Source organism: Toxorhynchites rutilus, chromosome 2, assembly GCF_029784135.1.
Source record: "Toxorhynchites rutilus septentrionalis strain SRP chromosome 2, ASM2978413v1, whole genome shotgun sequence".
NCBI classification, from domain to species: Eukaryota; Metazoa; Arthropoda; class Insecta; order Diptera; family Culicidae; genus Toxorhynchites; species Toxorhynchites rutilus.
The window spans coordinates 206,172,841-206,199,288 of record NC_073745.1 but is presented as its reverse complement, the minus strand read 5'-3'; the positions used below and the strand labels follow the sequence as shown (position 1 = coordinate 206,199,288).

The 26,448-nt window shown below is 38.2% G+C and overlaps 1 protein-coding gene across 1 annotated transcript in view; it reads right to left on the bottom strand.

Moving 5' to 3' along the window:
* The window catches only part of LOC129769269 (growth hormone secretagogue receptor type 1-like), a 233,770-nt gene that overhangs the window by 54,372 nt on the left and 152,950 nt on the right, over nucleotides 1–26,448 (bottom strand). Inside the window, exons 2-4 of the mRNA XM_055771394.1 lie at nucleotides 19,005–19,147; nucleotides 18,748–18,860; nucleotides 18,551–18,669 (exon numbers count right to left, since the gene is read on the bottom strand). Coding sequence (XP_055627369.1) covers nucleotides 18,551–18,669; nucleotides 18,748–18,860; nucleotides 19,005–19,147 — 375 coding nt within the window. The remainder of the gene's footprint in view (nucleotides 1–18,550; nucleotides 18,670–18,747; nucleotides 18,861–19,004; nucleotides 19,148–26,448) is intronic.

Below are 26,448 nucleotides of genomic sequence, written 5' to 3'. Positions count from 1 at the left end.
AAGCATCCTTGATCCCGAAACCATGTAAACTATAAAAAACTAATACAATCAATAACTACGAAATCTCGCGTTTTTCTCGCAAGTCTAATGTTTATCAAAAAAGACTATCTAATTGGCTTTAATTTTATGTGTCGATCATCTGAATCGGTCGAGTAGGTCAAAAGAATTTTTGTGTTGGAAAAAAGTGGAAAAAATTGATTTTTCGAACTATCGGTTAACTTTGAAAAATCATAACTCAAAAACGAAAAACAGCACCTCTCTGGTTTCGACATATGTTATGTGAAAAATCATCAGCTTTTCAGAAAAAATATTAAAAAAATATAGCGCCTTTGGTCCTGAGATTATGAAAACAATAAAAAAACGAATACAATCAAAAATAACGAGAGCAGAATTCAGACTATCCGCAGGTATAGTATTTTTTTCAAAAAACACCAGGTGATTGGCTTTAATTTGATATGTCGATCATCTGAATCGATCTAGTAGTTCAAAAGTTATTATTTTTTGGAAAAAGTCATTTTTGGAAAAAAGAGGAAAAAGTTGATTTTTTGGACAACCCTAAAATGGAAATGGTTACCCTAATGAAAAAATAAAAAAATATTCGGGTCAAATGTTTTGCGATAAAGAACAAAACAACCACTTTTCACAAAAATCTGAGAACCACTATATCGGTTTGGCGTGGAATGGCTGTATCATTATACAGATGAGTATTAATCTGTCCAAATTTAAAATATCATGTAATTAGATCTGAACATTCTGAAAATCAACCAATATTCACCGAACTATTCAGACTGTAGCATTTCAAAACCCCTAGCCCCCTTTTTAGCATTTGCATTATATTCGCCCTATATGAGCATATAAAGCACAGCAAGCACTTGTTTAATTTTCTCCATGCGGATATAGATTCAGAACCATTGCTTGGTGCTTACTTGTTACTTGTATTGTCTTTTAAATGTATTTTTTTAAATAAGTTTCATTTAGAATTTGGTGTTTAATTATAAAAAATCAGATTTCTTTATATAAGTTACTAGCTGACCCGGTTCGTTCCGCCCGTCTATATTTTGTTATCAATACCTCCAAACGTTCACGTTTTCTTACTTACGATCATGGGTCCAATCGCAGAACTGTTCATTGAAAGAATATTGTTTACGAGTAAACAAGTCTACCTAGTCTCAAAATGTCTTTGATGCGACTTTGGAATACACAGCTGATATATTCGAGTATATGCTCTTTTTAATATTTGAATTTGTTTTTAGAATTATTAATTTCGTTTTGATATTGAGGATGATGGGTGGTTTTTATGTTATAAACGAAATTGTGATGAAAGTTAAGAAGCGGATTCAGCGGAATCCGCTCCGTAATGACGGACAGTCCAGTATAATTGACTGAAAAATTGATAACTATGCATAAACAGTAACTCTGTAATCACCCTTCTTAAAACGCTATAGCGACATCTGTCATCAGCAAGTGATAAACAATCTTATTTAACGGGATAACGTTTTTCTTTTTTTATCACATCTTCTTTTCCACGGGGAAAACAGAATGAAACTTAAAACTTTTTGTTCTGAAGAAGTTTATCGTGCTTACAACATTAATGTAACTACTCAGAAGCTCTTATCATTTCCAGGCCTATAGTTAATACATCACTTCAGAGAAGCACTTTTGTGCCATATCATTTGGCCTCTTCAAAAAACGGAAATAAAACGATAAAAAACTAGATCGCACTAAACAAAACACATTCGAAGTGACAACCGAAAAGAACATTTTTTTTGCATGGGATGATATCTCGAATCGCCACCCTGGGGGCATGCATTTATGCCCCAACATATGGCACGATTCGGAACTGACATAAGCAGGGAAACTTTCGCCTTGGCCGCCGCCTCTTCCGAGAAGAGAGATGAATTACGTTATATCTTCATTAGTGCTGGCTTGAATGGCGCGGTGGATTATGGATACACACGACCATTATCAATCATTGAGTCAATACATAATTTATATATGATCAAACAGACCGATGAATAATTTATCGTTCGACCATGGGATTTCTGCTCGCTGCAAGAGAATTTGTTGTGTTCGGCACTGTGCGAAATCGTATCTTTGCGATTATCCAGCAAACCGAACAATCAGGACGAGTAATTTGGCATTTTGCCAATCTACATTTTACTACAATCTACAATCTGACAATTAACAATCGAACGAATGAAAATTGGTGAAATAATATTACGAGATGTTACACTATTTGAAGTTCTTCAGTTCACCTAGAGCATTTGGATAAGCAGAGAACATCGATATAAGAGTCCCGGAACGATGGTTCTATTATGCCTTATTTTATTTATAAGGAGGATATGGAAGCCCGTCATAGAGAACATGTCAATCTTCGGAATGTTTTTGTGATGAACTGAGGCTATTGCAGCTTTGGAAAATCTGCAGCTAATAGTCAAAAATCATGAGCTGGAGCAGACTACGATAATGGAGCCACATCAGAAGCATTCATTGGTTCAGATTACTCAAGTGCACTTTCTATCAAAGAGCCCCTCGAGAAGCGGCTAAAGGAGTCGAGAAATCTGCAAGCTGCAAAAAAAATCAAGATCAAATGTTTCGAACGGATGTACAGGGTTTTCCATTTCGGGCTTCCGGAAGTATACAGCCCTGCGCTGACAACCGTTTGACATAGCTGTCAACCAAAGCGTCATATCGTTAGTTGAATGTCTGCCTACAATATGGATCGTTTTAGCATCGCACAACGTGTTAATTTTGTTAAATTATACTATAAAAATGATGAAAACCTGGCAAATGTTTTTCGAGCATTACGGACGGATTTTGGTCGTCATGGACGGCCTACAGAGCACACAATCACTAATGTAGTGCGTAAATTCGAACAAACTGGATGCGTAGCGGATATTGTGAAACCTGTGCATCATCGTAATGTGCGTTCGGCCGAAAATATTGCTGCTGTTGCTGCCAGTGTGGAGGATGACCCGAATGTTTCGATTCCACGGCGTGCTCAGCAATTGGGCTTGTCAAACACATCATTGCGGCGAATTTTGCATTTGGACTTGCACCTACATCCATATAAAGTCCAACTGGTACAAAAATTAGAGCGTGGTGACCATGGAATGCGTCGGGAATACGTCGATTGGGTGAACGAACAACAGCAGCAAAATGCTGAATTTTCGCATCAAATTTTCTTCAGCGATGAGGCACATTTCGAGCTCGGTGACTATGTGAACACCCAAAATTTCCGTATATGGGGCTCAGAACACCACACGTGATTGTTGAGAGGCCAAACCATCCGCCAAAAGTTACTGTTTGGTGCGCATTATGGTCTGATGGAGTAATCGGGCCGTATTTCTTTGAAAATGAGGACGGCGAGACGGTAACTGTGAATGGTGAGCGCTATGGCCGCATGTTAACCTTTTTTTTTGCCACAAATTGAAGATATGGATACGGATGACATGTGGTTTCAGCAGGACGGCGCCACGTGCCACACAACACGACCGGACATGGCCATATTGCGAACGAAATTTGAGGGACGCATAATTTCGCGTTTTGGTGATGCCAAGTGGCCGTCCAGATCATGCGATTTGAACCCGGTAGACTTTTTTTGTGGGGTTATGCGAAAGATCGTGTCTATGCCAACTCTCCGCAAACTCTTGAACATTTGAAAGACAACATTCGTGAAGTTATGACCGAGATACCGCCCCATATATGCCGAAAAGTCATCGAAAATTAACTGTTCCGGATCAAGGTGTGCGAGGAAGCCCTAGGTGGACATTTGAATGATGTTGTATTTCACACATAATGGCATAAACCAAACTTTAATTTGAAATAAAATTTTCATTGAAATTCGAATTCTAAGTGTGTTTTATTTAAATTTACTTTCGGAATTTAAAGTTGGAAAACCCTGTACATTAATGAAGGCCGTCAAATCAGAGTCTGCATACTACGAAGCTGATGGAGATAAGAAAAAATAACTCAGAATGCTTAATGACAAACAGTCATGGGAGCAATCATACCACAAATTCGATGAATCTTTTTTCGATATCTGGGCAAAATTCGTTCCAAGCTGAATGACGGTACATTTAATGTTCTACGCGTGTGTATTATTATTATTTTGTATTATTTTTTGACGTAGAACTACGTCTTTCATGAAGGGTGCCAAATCATAAACTAGGTCACGATTTTCTGAAATAAAGTTAACGTTAATAACTATTTTTGTCGCGAACGGATTTAGACGAATTACATACCAAACGAATCGGAAATCTTCTAAGATTTGTTTTTTATGCTATATATTACAATCCCCTGATGTGTAAACGGTTTAAATTGATGAAAACTGGAAGCATTTCATTTTCCTATACATTTGTTCTGCTCATTTGTGAGCTTCCCTACCCATGCCGTCAATAACGAGCAACTTATCGGAGACCAACGAAGGGGAATGATTTAAGGTCACCGTGAACAAAGAGAAGAAGAAGAAGAAGAAGAAGAACGAAGGGGAATATTTTTCTGCAGCATAAATATTGGATCTCGCTGAAGCAAACTTTCAGATCATTCTAGATACGAAGCAATGAACATCGCTTGTTCTTCCTTGTTTTGCGTCATCATATGTCTTCGTTTCGGATTAAGCTGTGGACGCGATAAATTACTTACTCGCTGAAGTCTCTGGCATTGCAATCATTACATCAAACTGACGCCATTCCATTAAGGCTATGAACCACAATTGTGTGGGGAATCATCAAACTAGACTATCATCGGCTCACCAAGAAAATAATTGTTCAGGAATATCACGTGTCATTTGGTTTCGCATGACAATAACAAAACGATCTCCACCAAGGATGACAATTAAGCTAATCGGGACTGGAAATATTAATAGAAAGGATTTCTGTTGAGAAGAGCGCAAAGCGCAGATAAGAGTGTGTGTGTGTATGTGTGAAATAATATCCGAAGTTATTAAAAAGCGACTTGAACAAAATAACAGCGTAGTTCTACGTCAACGAAATGGTCGTGTCCTGGACACAACCTCCTATAATTTTTTTAATCACAAATATTGAGTTGCTGTTGTATACCATTTTTTCTTCGATCATCCGTTTTGTTTTTAAAGTTTTTTCAGTTAGATCTTGGTCGCATAAAATAGAACATTTCTCAGCATTGAAACAACACAAAAAATGGAAGAATGTAATTTTGTTGGTTTGTTGGTTGAACTTTGAAGGTGAAAAACATGAATATTATTCGTCAAAAGTTCGGATGAATTTTCGAACCTTTCGTGTGATACAACCCATCAGCTATCTTGTTCCACCACTTCTCTACTTGAGCTGGTTTTTTTATGGTTCTGCCACATTTCTTCAGTTGTCCTTTGATAATTTCCCAATATCTCTCGATTGAGTAAAACTCCGGACAATTTAGTGGATTGATAGTTTTATCAATGAAATCGATCTTGTTCTCCTTATACCGCTTCACGACATCCCGGCTTTAATGGCAACCTGCCAAGTCAGGCCAGAACTTCACCGGACCTTTGTGTGATTGAGTGAATGGCAAAATCCTGAAGGCAATACTCCTTGTAAGCTTTTCCATTCATTGTTGCCCCAGTAATGAAAACCTTTGTCTTCTCTCCACAGTTTTGCCAAATCATCGACTTATGGGCAAATTTATCTGGGTAAACAAATTTAAACCTATCCGCAACATCCCCTTTGCGTTTGGCAAGGTAAAATTTGTTACCTATTTGTCCGAAATCGTCTTTTACGTATGTTTCATCGTCCATCAAAATGCATCCTGTTCGCTTTCAGAGGTTCGAGGCTGAATCGCGTATCGAGAATAAACATTGTCTCAACGGTAGGGTTTCCTTTTTGGGATTTTCAAAACTACGCTCTCAAATTTTAAAACAGTATATTCGATGAAATTCGATCTTCACGCACGTATATTTCTGGATGCTGTCTGTCGTTCTACTGATCGCAATTAAATAAAATCTACGTCTGACTGACGCAGGCGTCCACCCACTCTTATGACCCCATTTTGATCTACAAAGGGATTGAGAAGTTTCAGTGGAGATTTGTTCGATACCTGATGATGCTTTTGTAAATTTTTAATATCCTCTGGAAAACATTCTAGTTGTACAAGGCGCACCAAAGCCAGTTTTCCAACGTTAATTTCATTCGCTTCTAAGAATGGGGATCGACGAGCTGCATGAGGTTGGCGACAATTATGTGCGAAACGGAGGCAATAAGCTACAATGCGCAGTAAGGGTTTGAGAGCCGAGCGTAGGAAGAACAAGACATTCGTTTCAGAAATTATGGTCCCCATATGAACAGCTTTTCGGGTTTCTAGATCCAGGTCGGAATGAACAAATTCCTTGCTTTCCTTTGGCCACGTATCTATGGATTGCTTTAGCCATGTCGGTCCGTTTCTCCATAATTGACTCTGGAGTAATTCCTCCACAGATATTCCACGAGACACTAAGTCAGCAGGGGCTGATCAGATCTTGGATTCCATGTAACACCAAGTGTCTTTACTTGTTCCGTGGAAACTAAATCGAAGCTTATTTCCAATCCTTTACCCAATTTTTCCATTGGCAATCCCTCCAAAACTTTTGGACAATTTGAAATCCACTTTCGGAGTGAAAAACCTCCTTCCTCAGCCAAATCTTGTAATTCTTTTCGCAGAAATGTTGCCTCATTAATGCTCGAAGCTCCGCTAATCAGGTCATCTATATAAATGTCATTTTCAAGAACCACGCTTGCCTCGGGATGTCTAGACCGTTCATCGTATGCCAGTTGCTTCAGTGTTCTTGTGGCGAGGAACGATGAAGGAGTCAAGCCATAAGTCACCGTGAGCAATTCGTATTCACCTATTGGATCTGACTCGGAAAAACGCCAAAAAATTCTTTGCAGATGCGTATCATCATCGTGTAGACGGATTTGTCTATACATTTTTTCCACGTCCGCAACGAGGGCGACTTTATGTTTACGGAACCGTAGTAATAGACTGAGAAGCTCATCTTGTATTACAGGACCTTTCAAAAGAGTATCATTCAGCGAGTATCCGCTATCGGTGGAAGCCGATCCATCAAACACGACCCGTAACTTAGTTGTAGTGCTTAAATTTTTAATGACGGGGTGGTGAGGCAAATAATATGCTTTTTTATCCGTGGATCGCCTAGCTTCTGATTGTAAATCTTCTTCTGTAACTTTTTTCATGTGACCAAGCCTAATATATTCAGCCATGAATGCATGGTATTCCTTTTTTAATGATATGTCCCGTTGCAAGCGTCTTTCCAGTTTTCTGAACCTTTCCAATGCCATTATTCTTGATTCACCCAGCATATTTTCGAAATGAACATGTTTGGGTAGTCTTACTATGTAGCGACCATTGTCAGCACGTGAGTGAGTTTTAACAAAAGATTCTTCGCAGTCTTGTTCCTGCTTAGACCAAGGCGGTTGATCATCATAGCTCTCTGTTTTCCAAAATTTTTCCATCAGGCTCTCTAGATTATCCGGAGTTGTCGCGGCATGACAGTGAACAGATGTCCTATTTTGAGTACTCGTTTTACCCGTTACGATCCAACCAAGTTTTGTTTCAACCAAAGTGGGAAGTCCTGATCCCATATTAATCCGTTTTAGTCCGTTTTCATTCAAAAAATCATAGAAGTATTCCGCACCAATTATCAAGTCGACCCGTTTGCATGTGTTAAAGTCAGGATCAGCTAGCTTCAAATGTTCAGGAATTCTCCAGTGAATGATTGGCACGGTAACTGAAGGCAACTCAGAAGACCCGTGGCAATATTAAGAAATCCATTCCCATTGTGTAATCTGTCACTCGAGAACTTATTGTAGCGTTAACTGCATGTCTTGCTCGGGATTCAACCAGGCCAATTCCATAAATTGGAACATTTATCGCACGTCGTTTCAACTTCAGCATCTGACACATCCTTTCGCTCATAATATTCACCTGAGATACATTATCGAGCAATGCTCTTGCCAAATGTTTGTTACCATCTCTATCCTGCACAATCAATACCACCGATGAAAGAAAAATGTTCGATGGTCCAGATTTGGTCCCAATACTAAATGAACTAACTGTCGATTCATCTATTGCTTCCGTTTGATCAGCAAATGTACTTCCTGTACCTCCAGTTGCCAAATTCGTTGCCATGCCTCGTATACCGTTGCTTTTATTTACTGTGGAATTCATGCTATCGCTGTGCCCCAGTGGATATCCGGGATGAATCAACGTATTGTGCCTTTTTCCACACGTTCTACAATTAAATTTAGAGTTGCAGTCTCGAGCCCAACGCCCTGATCGAAAGCAATTACTACACAAGTGTTTGTTGTTTACCATATTCAGTCTTTCAGATAGATTCATCGTCTGGAATTTAGTACAACGTGAAGTATAATGAGCATCGCCGCAACATTGACATGCTGGTACATCATTCACAGCATTTATGGCACTATATGAAACAATATTTGTACGTTTTATGTTCGATCTTGTGGGATGATTTTTGCTTTCGGTACAATTTGATGATATGGCATCCAATATTCGAGTCCTTTTTTCTAGAAAATCCATTAATGATGAGAAACCAGGTTCTTTTATAGAAGCCGCGTGGTCTTCCCACAGTTGCAGAGTATGACCGTCCAACTTGGAACAAACCCAATGTACAATAAGTGCTCCCCAATGCTCAGTTTTTTCACCCAACTGCTTTAGTATCTTCATTCTCTGTTCGAATTCGTCTACCAATCCGTGAATTGCTGCAGCCGATTCCTCCTTCAGTCTTGGATATTCCATGAGCGCGTGGATATGTCGCTTTTTGAGAAAATATTCGTTTGAGATTCGCTTCGTTACTGTTTCCCAAGCAATTGAGTAGTTTTCATTCGTGAACGTGAGAGATTCTATAAGTTTTGCCGCCTCCCCTTTCAGTGCTGTTTTCAGGTAGTGAAATTTTTGTACGTCGCAGAGTTCTGTCGATTCGTGTATCATGGAAACGAATATCGATTTAAACGAAAGCCACACTCGATAGTCACCGTCGAACTCCGGTAGTGTAATCTGAGGTAGACGCACACCGGTATGAATACCCAAGGCGCTGGTATTTCTGGCAATTGTGTTGTCAAGATTTGCGGTAGTCTGAACCGGTAGAGATATCTTTGCTGATAGTGCTGCTCGTAGTTCATAATAATGATTTTCAAAATCCACTCCAGCAGAATAACTGTCCTCCTCAACATCACCTTTTTCATCCAACATCGCTATCTCTTCCTGAACTTTTTCGAATTCTTCGAATTTTTTATCAAGTTTTTCAATCCTCATTTCGATTTGTCTGCTCTGTGAATTCGGATCATATCCCTCCAAAAACTGCTCGTGTCGTTTTAGAGATGCGAATATACGTTCCCTCCTTTTAATTTTGTCGTTAACTTTTCGTTCAGCCATCACTAACACCACTACCAGACCAGCAATGCAGTTGCTCCAAAATAACCGAAAAGAGACAAAAAGAACCAGGAAGTACCGCAAATTAAAATTGTAGTATTGGACAGGTGCTCACCTGAGGCCTGTCCAAAATAGGCCTTGAAAAGTAGTATGGAAATAGTCCTTCCCGAATATGCGACAGGCACTCACCTGAGGCCTGTTTGTAACAAGCGTTGTATAATCAATGTAAAATGTAACTATTTCTCGTGTGTGGTACCAATCGGTTTTATCCAGAAGTGTAGTCAAGTCGTGAATATTCCTTGTTGTATGGCTGCGGCTTTGAAATAGGATAATGACCCCTTCACCAATCGTTGTCCATAGGATAATGACCTTCGTTGTTCATACGGTAATGACCTCTGAATTCAGCCATAAATCCTGGTCACGGCACCACGGTTCGAGGCTGAATCGCGTATCGAGAATAAACACTGTCTCAACGGTAGGGTTTCCTTTTTGGGATTTTCAAAACTACGCTCTCAAATTTTAAAATAGTATATTCGATGAAATTCGATCTTCACGCACGTATATTTCTGGATGCTGTCTGTCGTTCTACTGATCGCAATTAAATCCTCTGTATTCACAACTGATCTGCCTAATTTTGGGTGTGGGTGTGTGTGCTGGACAGAATAACGGTTATAAACAGGGATGTTCAATTTGAGCCATATTTGGTCATCGAAGATTACTAATGTCTACATATAAATGCCAACACATCCTTTGAGCTTGGTCAACTGTGCATCCTTGCATGGGTTTTAGCAACCAGGTTTCGTTTCAGCGTCCTGTTGGGGTGTTTGCTGGCATGATACGACCGCAAGCCTTTTCGCATATAAATACGCCGAACTGTATTGTGACTCGCCGTGGACTTTTTCGCCAAATCCTGCAATGAAAGCCCATGATTGTTGTGAATTGCTCGGATCGCCTTTGAACATAGACCTGATTGGTTTCGCCCGATCCAACGTAAGGGCTCGGTAGAGGGGTTCGGTATTTACAGCCGATTTGGGAAATTTCAGGGATTTGCGATATTGCACCCGTGGCCGAGTGGTTAGCGTCTCACATTATCATGCCGGGTGTTCGGGTTCGATTCCCGTTCTGGTCGGGGGATTTTTCGTCAAAGAAATATCTTTCGACTTGCACTGTGGTCACACGTATTCTAGAGCTTGCCCCTCACAATACATTCAAGGCGTGTTATTTGGCTTAAGAAATTTCAACTAAGTATTAATAAATGACGCTAGTTAATGCATACGTTGAGACGGCAAAAGTTCCACAGGGAACGTTAACGCCATTCAAGAAGAAACGATCTTTCCGCCTGACTACATCAGGTTCTCAACGTGAGAGTGCAGAATTTTTTCCCGCCTCTCGCGTTCCATCGTCGATAGTTTTTTCAATGTGTCCTTCAATCCTGATGAATAAATATTTTACTAGTGAAAAAACAAGCATTCTTGATGTGACAACTAGGAGCGCTGCTGCAGTGGATAAAAATAAGCGACAAATTCTAACTGAAACACACTTTTTTTTTATCCAAAATATATATTTTTATTGAGGCTCATATGGCGTCAGCCTAACGGGGCCGGGAGTTCAATATTTTGACAATGTTTGCTTACAACTATGTTAGTAATATGTAACCGATTACTCGCGGTTGACTCGAGGTTAGTATTACAAGTATTCTCATAATTGGTGTGTCGCAGTCTTCGATGCTCTGTACGTGTGCCCGACACGGGATACTTCCTATTGGGATGCAGCCATTAATCAGCAACGCCCCCCTAGTCTGTACCCCATATCTAGCGTGGTGCGTCTTTCTCGACTCGAGGAATCCAGGATAGAATGGTCACTAGCCGACGCAATCATCAGCTCGTGTAGAGTTGTCATGAGCGGTACAACCTTTGGCTATTGTTGAATGATCAGTGGACTGCACAACCTTGCAACCGTGCATCTGTAAAGAGTGTGTGTATGTATTGCCGCGACTAAGTAAAAGTTTATCGATCGGATAGGAGGGATATGAAACGGGGACACAACGAAGGAAACATCATTAAACGTTGACATCGGCGTTTCTGAGGAACAGATATAGATGAAGCAGAAGATCAGGATCCCGGCTACCTAAGATATCCCGGACGGGGATATCCGATTGTCTGCCTTGTGCTCTCAGTGCTCTAGAGAGCTGAGAGCGAGCAGCATGGAACCGGATACACGACCAGACAACATGCTCGATGTCGTGGTAGCCATCGCCACAATCACAACGATTGTTTGCTGCGAGCCCAATGCGATAGAGATGCGCGTTTAGGTTGTAGTGATTGGACGTAAGCCGAGATATCACGCGAATGAAATCACGACCTGCATTCAATCCCTTGAACCATGCACTCGTCGAGACCTTAGGGATAATCGTGTGTAACCAACGACCGAACTCATCACCACTCCACATGCGCTGCCAACTTACGAGCGTATACTGACGAGGAATGTGGAAAAATTCATTATAAGCAATTTGCCTTTCAAAAAGTGTGCCTTCTAAAGCGCCCACCTTAGCTAGCGAGTCCGCATTCTCATTCCCCGGAATCGAGCAATGAGAGGGAACCCATGCTAAGGTAATCTTGAATAATTTTTCGACCAAAACACTCAATAGTTGTCTTATTCTTGTTAGGAAATAAGATGAGCGTTTATCAACCTTCATAGAGCGGATTGCCTCTAATGAGCTGAGACTGTCTGAAAAAATAAAATAGTGGTCGATGGGCAATGTTTCAATTATCCCCAGTGCGTAGTATATCGCACCCAGTTCAGCGACATACACGGAACAAGGATCTTTGAGTTTGAAAGAGGCACTGGAATTTTCATTGAAGATGCCAAAGCCAGTGGACCCGTTTATGAATGAACCGTCAGTAAAGAACATTTTATCAGATCTAACTTTCCCATATTCTGCCGAAAATATCGGCGGAATAGAATCGGAGCGTAGGTGATCTGGGATTCCATGGATTTTTTGTCGCATGGACAGATAAAAAATGACAGAGGAATTGCAGAAGTATGGGAAGCAAACTTGGTTGGAGATGCCTGGGGAAGGGTGCACGTCGTGGGTAAGGTACTCATGGTATAAAGACATAAAACTTGACTGAGGAGTCAGTTGGAGTAGATTTTCGAAGTTATAAATCACCAATGGATTCATGATCTTGCAACGGATGAGAAATCTGTAGGATAATTCTGTGAACCGAAGAGTAAGCGGGGGTACTCCTGCCAAAACTTCGAGACTCTTCGTATGTGTCGAATGCAAACACCCCATGGCTATACGCAAGCAACGATATTGTATTCTCTCCAGCTTGAGAATATGAATCCTGGCAGCTGATCGGAAGCAAAAACTGCCATATTCTAACACTGATAATATCGTTGTTTTGTACAACTGAATGAGGTCTCTTGGATGGGCACCCCACCATGTTCCGGTAATTGTTTGGAGAAAATTGATTCTTTGCTGGCATTTCTGTTTCAAATACGCAATCTTCCCCAGGTACACTTAGAATCAAAATATACACCCAGGTATTTGAAAAACATAGAGTGTTGGATCGTTTTGCCGGATAGGTGAAGCTGGAATTGGGCGGGTTCGTGCTTCCTAGAAAAAACGACCATTTCAGTTTTCTCCGTAGAGAATTCGATACCCAGCTTGAGGGCCCACGTGAACAGATTGTTCAGGGTATCTTGCAACGACTTTTGCAGAACGACGGGATTAGTACCCGTGATGGAAATAACTCCATCGTCTGCAAGTTGTCTCAGCGTGCAGTCTCTCGTTAGACAATCATCCATATCATTGACGTAAAAACTGTATAAGAGGGGGCTTAGGCAGGAGCCTTGTGGTAGGCCCATAAAACTGTAACGAGAAGATTTCGAGCTGCCATGAGAGAAAATCATGTGTTTTTCTGACAGTAAATTGTACAGGAAATTGTTAAGAATTGGTGAAAGTCCACGATTATGAAGCTTCTCTGAGAGAATTTCCATGGAAACTGAATCAAATGCCCCTTTGATATCGAGAAAAACGGAAGCCATTTGTTCTTTGCGAGCAAATGCGATTTGGATTTCAGAAGATAGCAGCGCGAGACAATCATTTGTCCCTTTACCTCGGCGGAAGCCAAACTGCGTATTTGACAGCAAATTGTTCGTTTCGACCCACTTGTCCAAACGAAGTAGAATCATTTTCTCTAACAATTTACGAATACAGGATAACATTGCAATCGGCCTATACGAGTTGTGATCGCTTGGGTTTCCGTATGGCTATCACTCTCACTTGTATCCAGTCATGCGGGACAATATATACATATATACACACTTTGTTATATTCAAAACGAGATTTTATCAGTTTAACAATTTTATTTAAATAAATTTTAAAAAATGGAAAATTATCGAAAAACTACGCGTCTAAGCATTCAAATAACATCAAGTAAGAATTTTCATTCTATTTTTAACATTTTGAAACTGCTGTTGGGCTTGCTAATCTGATAGAGTTATATGCTTAACACCACCGTAGATGTCGACATGTCGACGTATCCATCATCGCGTTAAATACAATCGAATGATTGATTAACAAATGAAGCTTCATATTACAAGGTTCATCGACTTGTAGCATGCATCAAGTCGAATAGATGGAATTGCACCTTAAGTGACTGTCTTCATATAAACATGCAGGTTTATCTCTTAGCCGTTTACGATATCGGTTTCAGTCTTCCCAGCGCTTTGTCAAGGGACGTTTCGTTGGTGACAAAGTCTATTTTAATTTTTTTGTCCTGCACCGTTCAAAATGGCGAGCCAAGGGTAGCATTTGCGGCATTTTATACTTCATTGCTTTAAAAGGCAAGAGGGCAAAGGACACTGTAGACGAGATTTGCATCGTTCACGTGGGAGATGCTACAACCAGGGTCAGAAATCCTCAAAGATAACAAATGAAAATCAACTATCCTTTCAGTACTTTCGCTTCGACTAGAACTATTCGCCGTCAACATGATTTGAATTGACTAGAAAATGAATTGATGAAGAGCGACAATGACGGATGAACATTCTAGCAAATGGTTATTCTAGTTGACGTGACTTATTAACACGTTGACTGACACCGAGTTTTCGCTCAGACTGCGTCATTCACCGGTGACTGACAGTATAACATATGATAATAAAGGCAACTAATATTATATTATATATATTAGCCTATAAGCATCCCCTTTCGAACAAAAATACCTTCCACCACGATAAGAAAAAACATACAGAAAAATGGGTTTATATCAACAAAATTCACAATTTTATCAGTGTTTCTAAACACAACTCTGCACACTATTTTATATGTGTGAGTAATTATCGGGTACGATACTAAAAATCTAGATCACCTTTAGTATATGTCAAACCACGTTGAACTCAAACATCGATACATGCGTACGTGATACATGAGAGAGAAAGAGAGAGAGAAACGAATTTATTTTGGGGGGAGTCACTTCAACACGCAATGAAGTCCATTTGACGGGGAAGAATGAAATGATATAGTCGAGTCGTAGAGTGAGATAGCAACTAAACTATTGAGTAATGTGGACGGGGAAACTGCTGGAGGAAGCCAAAAGTCGTTTCCAGTTGAATACGAAGACGAATTTCTTAGTTCCGTGACTATTTTCAGTTTGATATGGTCGGTGTTAAGTCAGACCGGGCCATGTGACATTTTTATGATTTCGAGAAAAACGAACATAAAGTTTAATGCTCTGCAATTTTCGAAGCTTTAATTTTTTTCGTTCAATATTGTTCTCAGAAATGTTAGCTACTCTCTGGCAACATTTTGACGTATGATAGTTGTAAAAAACATAAAGTATCATGCCGAAAAGGCAGTTATTTGGTTGCCTATACGTACATAGTCCACTCTGACTGAACCAAATGAAGCATTTTTTAAGAGTGGGTTCACTATGACTGAACAATTTCGAAATATTTCTTAATCAATTAACAGTTGTGAGTCAAAGTGTGCCATTCTGCTATGAATATTAGAGCGAGAAGGATTGTGTGTTTGGAACTGCATAAACATTTGGTTGCGTGCAGCCTAAAAGCACAGCAGTGTAACTCCATACAATTCAATAACTAAAAAGTGTTCACATTTTCATCTCTTGTTTACGTGAAGAATATATTTTTTTCAGGCACACTTGATTTGAGAGTGTATGGATTTCTAGCTGTATTGACGCAAGGTCTTTAATGAAGAATGCTAAGATGGGAAGGTTTATATAAACATGTGTATAATTAAATAAGTTTATTCAAATATTAATATTGCCGTTCTTTAACTTTTCAGTGCAATTTTATCGAAATTTGAAAGAGAAGTCGAAAAAGAAATGTTTTTTTTTCAATATTTTTCTGAGATGGTTATTTAAAATCCATGATTATCTTTGCATTATTATTTACCCCCATTATTTGTTAATTTTTCCTGCTTTTCGTGCTTTGACCTATCATTTTGACAATCCACGTGACGTGTGAAAGAACGAATTGTGGAAAATTAAGTGGCTAATTTTCTAAGCTTTATAATTAAAGTTTTTCTGTAGTATTTAATTTCTGAGTTTGTTTGAAAGACCGACTGAAGTTGATTCATAGAAGATAAGATTTGATTTTATATGTCGGCTTTTGAAATCGACTCAATGGTTAAAAAGTTATGACGTTTTGGAATAAATCTTACTTACTTAATCAGCAATAGGCCCCAGTGGCATGTGCTGTACACAAAAGTCGTCTCCATTCACATGAATTTTATATTTTTTTCCAATTCTCAACTTTCAAACTTATTGCAAGGATCAACATATCGTATCTTTCTATTAATCCGCAAACATGTCTAGTAGTAACTTAAAAAAACCAAACTCATAAACGACAAAAAGACTCTTCGATTGTGTATTTTTTATATTTTTTTACAGTTTTACAGTACACATTCGCTTATTGGCGCTTTTTTAGTTGGAGTGTTTTTTTAATTGGTGGTTCGCTAGTTGGTCTTTGCTAGTCTTTGAATGTTGAACTCAAAAAATGGAGGCACAGTATAAAAGTTTTTAGTTTTGCAGTTTGTTTGACAAATGTGTTCGTTCAAAAATATATAGAAATATATATATACAAATATAAAGTGAATTACATCACATCCACTATTAAAGGAAGTTGATGATACTTATATTTTCTAGCATCAATCCAAATGCAGTAATCCTAATTATTGTTATGGCCGCACTAAAAGACATGAAAAACAACAAGAAAAACGCTTACTTTGAAATTTGTGAACTATTGCAGTATTATTTCAGCCATTCCTTGCCAAACTGATACAGTGGTATTCAGATTTTCGTGAAAATTGGTAGCGTGTTTTCGATATGGTAAAACATTGAACCCGTTTTTTTTGGGTGATTCGATTTTTTTTCCAAAAATGACTTTTATCAAAAACTCATAACTTTTGAACCACTAAGCCGATTCAGATAACCGACACATCAAATTGAAGTTGATTTGCTAGTATTTTTTGGGAAAATATCAAAGTTGCAAAAAATTTGAATTTTGTTTTCGTAATTATTAATTGTATCCATTTTTCATAGTTTACATGGAGTCGGGACCAACGGCGCTATAATTTTCTATATATTTTTTTGAAAACTGAGGATTTTTTACACATTTCCATTTTTTACTCAAAATGAGATGTGTTCTTTTTTTCTTTTTTGAGTTATAATTTTAACCGAGATGATCGATATATCAAATTAAAGCCAATGAGCTAGTATTTATTGGAAATATTTCTCCATTGCGAAAAAAAATAATTTTATTTTCATGATTAACAATTGTAACCGTTTTTTTTATAGTTTATATGGTTTCGGAACACATTAAAAAATCAGAGGTGTGTTCTTTATATATATATATATATATATATATATATATATATATATATATATATATATATATATATATATATATATATATATATATATATATATATATATATATATATATATATATATATATATATATATATATATATGTGTATATATAACTTTTGACTTCAATGTGGAGCCGATCTGGCGTAGTGATAACATCCATGCCTCTCACGTTAAAGGTCACGAGTTCAACTCTCACTCCCGACATACTTCCAAAAATGGAAGTAAAAGTGACGAACCAGCCAAATGAGTTGAAAGTCACTATAATACAGATTTAAAAAAAAAATTTTTTTTTGACTTCAATTAACTATGTCGATTATCTGAATCGGTTCTTTAAATCAAAAGTTATGATTTTTTTAAAAATGTTATTTTTGGAAAAAAGGAGAAAAATGATTTTTTCGGTTAAATTTGAAAAATCATTATTTAAAAACGAATACAATACATTTTTGGATGTTGAATACAATACATTTTTGGATGCCACCAAATCATTATCAAATAGTTCAACGATCTGATTCTTCAAACATATCCAAAATCAACAGACAGCCTAACGGAATCCTACGTCAACTATGCTATCGTGTCCCGTACACAACCCTCCTGTGACTTTTTCTGGTAGAGTACAATAGTGGTAGAGATATTTCCAACACTAATCGTTTGCTACTCATAGGACTCGGACAGGAGGTCAGTTGAAAATTTAGTAGGGATGAATAAAAGAAGACTAACAAAAATTTGGTCAATGCCCAGGTAGTCCTAACTCTTATAACAAATCTACTTATTTAGATGTAGCTGGTTGAATTCAACGGAGAAATTTACCAAACTTATTTATTTATTTGTCTGTTTCTATCGTTTGGTATAACAAATTTTCAATTATTGCTTGTTTGTGAGAATAATAAGAATCTAAATTGAAAAAGTTATAAATTAGTAAGAAAAATACAAGCCATCGAAAAATGAAAAATTACCATACTCACAGACAATCCGGAGCATCACCGTTCATGTTCGCTAGCTACACGCAAAGTCAGAAGAGGTTAAAAAAAGATTATAAAAAAATCTCGTTCAATACAACCAGTTGCATCAGTACAATTTTTGAAGAATTATGACTCTTTTAACATGGTGCCAGTCCAATTGTTTTTGTTTATCCCCAGTACTATCCAACTCAAACAGCACTGGCACTGGAGAGTGATGATTCGAAGACACGTTATTTGATCATGAACAAACATAAACTAAAAAAGTATCCAATGATAAAAAATACAACTTACTCCGAGAAATATTTTCACTCTGACTGCGTAGCTCGGCAGGTTGAGACACACGAAAACGGTGGAAACTATTAACAACATTTTCGTGACCTTTATCTGCGAATTCGCAACACGACTCCTACCTGTGAACAAAAAAAAAACAAAAGAAAACTGACGTTGTCAGACTGTTTCGTGATGAACCGCGTACGAGTAAGACTTACTATAATGTTGAACCTTTTGGATGGGAGTATTCCCATTCAGAAACAACGAGTTCGACGAACTCGTGTTGATTTGATGATGCTGCCGCCGTGATTCACGCAGATTTCCTCCGTAGCTGGCACGAAGAGAGAAAAAACGGAAACGGATATTAGTAGTGATTAGTCTCCGGCAGCAGTTGTATTTCAGACGTTTGATGAAATGAAATCGTTCGGTAATGAGAGGTGATTAAGCTCAGATATATTGTTGGTTTTTTATTCACCTTCGAGGCATTGTCATTGTTCGTCGCACACCGGCGAATTTCCACACCGTCAGCGCAGTGAACGTGTTCAGAACTACAATCACCGTGAAGGGAACCACGAACACCAGGATCGTGTCCAAATAATTGAACACTGTCATCTGATCCTGGATAAAACGAGAGAACGAGAAACAGAAAAGCAAAAAATAGCTTTTAGCTGAAAACCATTCAGATGCACGAATAAAGTCAATTATGACTATCAACAACAAAAATGAAAGCGACAAATAGCAAAATCGACTTGGGGATATATATGACATGGTAATACATAATCGTTCTATTATAAAGCATTGCTTTTATACTCAGTATGATCCGAAATAATGAAAGAGATATTGCTAAAAGATGAATGAAAATGAACCCATCATTGCAGGAGACAAGAGAAGCAACCATCATATATTTACAGTGACTCAAATCCGTAATAGTACCCCACCATGCAAATCTCTTCTCCCTTCTTTTGAAAATCTAAAACAAGCTTTCGGAACATTCTATTTAGATAAAATCATGGTATCATATGAGAGCTAAAAGGTTTGCTAACTGTTTTCAGCATAATGGGTTTTATTTCTCTAAAAATGGCGATGTATGAAAATTGACTCAAACTCATAATCGTACGCTGGTTGAAATTTCAACTTGATGTCGAAAGGGTTGGACAATTTCCGAATTCCATCATTAGTGTGGTATCCCTTGTTCATTGTTCTATTTTTAGCTGTCTTTAGCCATATCTACGAATTTTTTTGTGTATTCGGAAGGAATATTTATCAATTTTTTCATTAAGTGGTTTTAAAAACAATAATTTCCAGAAAATCAGTGGTTTCTGAATTTCCTACAAAGATAACTTCCTTAGTTTTTGACGTAGAACTACGTCTTTCATTAAGGGTGCCAAATCAGAAAACAGGTCACGTTTTTATGAAATAAAGTTAACGTTAATAACTATTTTTGCCGCGAACGGATTTTGGCGATTTACATACTAAACGAATCGGAAATTCCCTAAGATTTGTTTAATATGCTATACATTAGAATCCCTTGTTTTGTAAATGGTTAAAATTCATGAAAACTTTAAGCGTTTCTATTTTCCCATACATTTGTTCAGTCCATTTGTGTGCTTTCCCGAACAGAGCTGTCTATAACGAGCAACTTATTGACGAGCAACGAAGGGGAAATCGTAGGATATAAAGTCACTGTGAACAAAGGAAAAGAAAAAGAATGAAGGGGAATACTTGCCTAGGAGTATAAACATTGGATCTCGCTGAGGCAAACTTTCATTCGGCATCGGACTGTTGAGCAATCCAGTTCACTTTGCTTTCGCTGCGCTTCGATCTAAGATTGGACCACACCAGTGGTAATTCAACTTGGATATCGTCGTGTGGTTTTTCCAGTTCGTGTTTCGCGTTATTCGTATCGTGTGTTTTTCTTTCCGCGTAATTTGGACGCTTCGCATAGTGTGTGATGAGCAATAAGAAGAGGAAGGCTGGCTCGAGCCCTGCAAAAAACGAACGCATTGCCGAGGGCAATAAAATTTCGAGGCAAGCGTCATCTAATAATGCACGTGATGTTGGTGCAGTGAAAAGCGCTCGCACTGAACCGAGCCTTCGCATCGAACAACGGCGAAGTAGGCGACTTCGAGGCGTCGGTCGAAAATGTAAACGCCGTTATCCAGACAGCAACCAGCTCCCCCCGATGGTGGTGAACGCGGTTGCTCTTGACAAACTCATCAGCGAATTCGCATCGACGGGTGTTACAGCAAAGTACAAGCTGTGTGGCATAATTCAGTCTTTTTCCAAGTAGTGAACATTGTTTGTTTTCCGTCATAAGGGCTTCGATGGTGCTTTTGACATTGCATGAATGTATCAAATTGACGTTATGGCGAAGCAGGCGTTAAGTTTGTGCGCCAAAAAATCATTTGGGGAATACCAACCTCTTTAATGTAGTACTGGAATGTTATAAGTTATTTGGGTTCGCGTGCCAGTCGCAAAACTGCTTTCAACTAGGATTGCATTTGCACTAGTCTTGATCATAATGAAGCAATGCTACTGTTTTCGAGGTTGTTGATATTAAAAAAAGAGTTTATTTCGCTTGTTTAATCACCAAAAAAGTGAATGTCGTTCAGGAATTTTGTATGTGATTAGGTTTCGCTTGCCAGTAGCAAAACTTCCTCCACTAAGGGTGACAGCTGCGCTTAGCTCGAGTATGAGAAAGTAATGCAACTTTTTTCGAGGCCAGTAATATAAACAGAAGTGTTTCTTTTGAGAATAGCGCAAAATGATGAGAAGGGTTTATATTCCTAGTAGTTTCAAGTTTCCTAGTGCATGCTATGGCGAACGCTTGTTTGGCGCTTGGTTTACGTTGTACGAACGATGCCTGGAGGAGCAATTCCACTGAGGCAATACTAAATAACATGTAACATGATATTTGATACTAGCAAGTGTTGTTATTGTTGTTGTTTCCTCGCGGTGCCAAAGATATATTGATATAATCGACTGTAACCGAGTCTATGTCAATTGCGAAAAAGGCCACCGGAATAGCGTTCGAGGTAAATTTTCAATGCATTGACATGACATAAATTGCGACATACGATCAGCTAGTGTATTAATCTGCGAAGGCAAGAATGAATCATCAGTCAATTATCGTCAACTGATTCTACAACGAAAAAAACATTTCAGAGATTGTTCTACTAAGCAGTTGTTTCTAAAATTTCACAGAATTATAGAATAATATCCGAAAGTTTAAACAAGGGATTTTTATAATATAACAGCGTAGTTCTACGTCAACAATGCGGTCGTATCTTGAACACAACCTCCTATATTTTTTTTACTGAGATTGATGTCGGAAGATTGTGGAGGAATATTTATAACTTTTGAGTAATTGTAATTAGCCATGTGCGAAATTCATATGTCTTGAGCTCTGAGTCATTGTCTTGGCAAAACTTGAATCCTCGATTCCATCACATTTTGATGACACTTTGCTTCATATTTTTCTTCAGGAGTTACGTTAACATTCTGATCCAATACACCATCGATGAAAATCAAATTGCTAATACATACACCCTCATACCATCCCTTCACCACCTCCATGTTTAAATGTTGCTTTCAGATTTTTTTAACGTTTAATTCATCGTTGGCCAAGACATATGAAGTTCGCACATGGTTACATTACAATTACTCAAAAGTTATAAATATTCCTTCACAATCTTCCGACATCAATATCAGTAAAAAAACTAAGGAAGTTATCTTTGTAGAAAATTCAGAAACCACTGAATTTCTGAAAATTATTGTTTTTAAAACCACTTAATGAAAAAATTGATAAATATTCATTCCAAATACACAAAAAAAATCCTAGATATGGCTGAGGACAGCTGAAAATAGATATAATGAACAAGGGATACCACACTATTGATGGAATTCGGAAATTGTCCAACCCTTTCGACATCGAGTTGAGATTTCAATCAGCGTACGATTATGAGTTTGAGTCAATTTTCATACATTAGCACACACACATTCGCCATTTTTAGAGAAATAAAAATCATTATTCTGAAAACAGATAGCAAACCTTTCAACTCTCATATGACACTATGATTTTATATAAATAGAATGTTCCGAAAGCTTGTTTTCGTTTTTCAAAAGAAGGGAGAAGAGATCTGCATGGTGGGGTACGATTACGGATTTCAGTCACTGTATTTTTTTTTTTTTTTTCATCCGTATGTGATTCATTCATACCATATTCTGATAAGATTGTGCTTTTGCACAAATTATCACATTTTCCTTCTTCAACAATAAGTGTGATTGCACTCCTCTCCCTTTGCCAGCAAGTCTCGCTTTCTCGTGCTTTGCTCTTCTCTCACAAACACTATTACCCCATTTTTACACGACGGTTTACCTATACTACTACAATGGCTAGCTTCCACCTTCACCTTAAATATCATCATTATTGCGTAAGCGAACGTTATTTGCTAAATATGACAAACAATATAGATGACACGATTTTTCTGCTGTATTGTATCGGGCCGATGTTATCCGTAGGCGGCGAAGCAGATACAGCACGAACGATATATTTTCACCACAACAAATGCACTATGTTTAGCTACGTATGTTTACATAATCTAACATGGCTTTTCCAACTAATGCTACATGTTCTACGAGGAAGACGGAAACGTAGTGACAACGGTTACAAATATGTTCGGATTAACCAGAGGATTACATTCTTTAGGCATGTCCCTTTAGCTGGTGCCATTTTTTTCTCATCAATGTAGAGCACACTATTTCTATATTTGCATTCTGAGGGGGAACTCGCAAGCATGCAATTTCGTTGGGATTAGGTTAGCTTCATGCCGAAAAACACATCAACAGAATCAATGCGTGAGCCCATCGTTGCTTCTGATGTTATTGGATTAATAGTGTTCAAATATAAATCTGAGGATTAATCAAAGGCAATGAAGGGTAATGCGAATGGCGGAGAGTATTTTTCCACAATATGTGCCATTCGATTCTTCGACATATCTTAATTTTTTTCGGTGGGTGCAATGACTCTCAATTCAATTCTTTTAAAATTTCCTTGACGTTTGCTGTGGTGTAAATCAGATTTTTAAAAGGCAAAATATGTTTTTATATCTTTAGGTCCATTCTAAACATATGGCACCCCGGGTGGAATGATTAGCGTCACGCATATTATTACGGAGATTTCAGATTCTGTTACGTAGAATCTCGATTGAAGATTGCTAGGGAATAGTTATTGGTCGCCCAACGAATAACACGATGCCTTTCGGTAAAATGCACGCGCCTGAAATAACACTGATGTCTTGTTTTCACACGTAATCGTACGAAGTTTAGTTTCCCTCTGATTGAATTATCGTCCTTGGGAAACCCACTCACTCGGCCAAACCTAACCTAGCAAAGATTTAATTATCTGATTTCTGTTTTCAAAACTCCACAAGCATAGATTATATATGCAAACAGACGTGATGTTGCATTGATAAATGAGACTCTAAACTTTTAAGTCGTATCACAGGCCCCAATAAAGTTGATACAATTTATCGAAATTCGTGGGCAGAATGTTGGTTTGTTGGAGCATTGGATTGCAAAGGTAATATAACACAGGACATTCGCTAGTAATCAGATTATGGTAATTGAAATAGACGGCATGTTTTAGCTCCATTGAATTCCCGAGGCTGGACGATAGGTCTACCCAACTAATCAAAAGTTCGATTTCGGAGAATTTGTTACGTTCCTCCAATGACGAATAATTTACGTGAAATGAAACTAGACGCAATTCTCGAGAATTTTGTCTGTGCTGTAAATTAAAGGAATCAGTTAACAACATTCCAGTTAAGATAGTTGTCGACCCAAAGTTTATTATTCAGCTATACATACTTAACCTGCGTCCGCCCAGCCTCTGTGGTTGGTCCGTCTGGTGCTACCTTTTTTAACATTTGAAATTTCGCGTCCATCAGAAAATTCGCACCGCGGTGTGCAGTCCGCGACACCTTGTTTGTAGCCAGAATGAAAAACAGCGTTGAGTTCCACTGAGCTAGAAAATCACTAACACAAAGCCACAGAGGAGACCAGGCCCCGTCCGATTATCATCTTTATGCTTCACTAGCTGACCCGGCAAACTTCGTTCCGCCCAAAATGGATTTTTTTTTTGTTATCAATACCTTCAAACATTCACACGTTTTCTTGCGAACGTTCCAAACGCAGAACTTTTGATTGATTGATCTTCTAATTGACCCTTTACAATTTCCTTTCACTATAATTTACCTAGTACTTCTACCAGAACTCGTCATTGTAATATAACATTATTTTCAGACACAATCCTCGTTCAAGATTTTTCAATAACTTGCAAATAACATGTTTCTCACTTACATGGAATACATGTTTGATACAGAAAATATACTAAAATTATGTCAGCTCAAATATGACGATTGCTTCTCCGAGTTTTGTGCTTGCCCCTTTGCTTGATTAGTTCTTGGGATATGAAAAATTTGTGTTTCATTTGTATGACAGCCTCCTCTTAAAGAGAGGAAAGGAGTTTTGCACTATAATCAAAAAACATTTCTTGCCCTTTAAAACCTCCATATGCCAAATTTGGCTCTGTTTGCTTGCTTACTTCTACTTACTTATGTGACCTCGAGAAGCGTCGAAACACCATAGAAACATATCGTGCTCTCTAAAACACCCATATGATAAATTTGATTCCATTTGCTTGATTAGCTCTTGAGTTTTGCCGAAATTTGTGTTTATTTTGTATGGCAGCTCCCCCTTAAACAGAAGGGAGGAGTGTCGAATCACCATAAAATCATTCCATACTTCCTAAAACCTCTACATGCCAAATTTGGTTCCGTTTGCTTGATTAATTCTCGAGTAATGTAGAAATTTGTGTTTCATTTGTATGGCAGCACCCCCCCTAAAATAGGAAAGAGGAGTATCTAACCACCATAGACTCATTTATTGCACCCTAAAACCTCCACATGCCAAATTTGGTTCCTTTTCCTTTGTTTCTTTTCTTGCTTAGTTCTTAAGTTATGCCGAAATTTGTGTTTCATTTATATGGAAGACCCCCCCCCCCAATAAGAGAGAGAGGAGGAGTATCTGACCACCATAGAAATATTTTTTGCACCCGAAAACCTCCATATGCCTAATTTGGTTTCATTTGCTTGATTAATTCTCGACTAATGCAGAAATTTGTGTTTCATTTGTATGGCAGCACAAACCCTCCGCCCCCCGTCTCCCCCAAAAAAACGGATGGAGGAGTATCTAACCACCATAGACTTATTTATTGTACCCTAAAACCTCCACATGCCAAATTTGGTTCCTTTTCCTTGCTTAATTCATAAGTTATGCCGAAATTAGTGTTTCATTTCTATGCCAGCACCCCCTAAGAGAAGGGAGGAGTATCCTACCAACGTAAAAACATTAGTTGCACCCGAAAGCCTCCATATGTCAAATTTCGTTTCATTTGCTTGATTAATTCTCGAGTAATGCAGTAGGCCCCCCCTAAAAGAGGGGAGAAGAGTATCCAACCACCACAGAATCATTTATTGCACCCTACAACCTTCACATGCCGAATTTCGTTTCCTTTGCTTGATTAATTTTAAGTAGAAATTTGTGTTTCATTTGTTTGGCTTAAATTTTGTGTTTTCTTCATCGAAAAAACTGGGCAATTTCAACATCTGGTAAATTGTTTTACTCTGTGGTTTGAATTTTTAGCAGCAATTACGATTCGATGGTCCGCCACTAGACAACCAGCCAGCGGCGCTGCTTATTCCTCACTCTTCAAGCAGCCATTCCATGCTAACCCGATATAGTGGTTCTCAAGTTTTCGTCTAAAGTGGTAATTTTGTTCTTTATCACAAATCATAAGACCCGTATTTTTTATTTTTTCATTAGGGTGTCCATTTCCATTTTAGGGTGGTCTGAAAAAT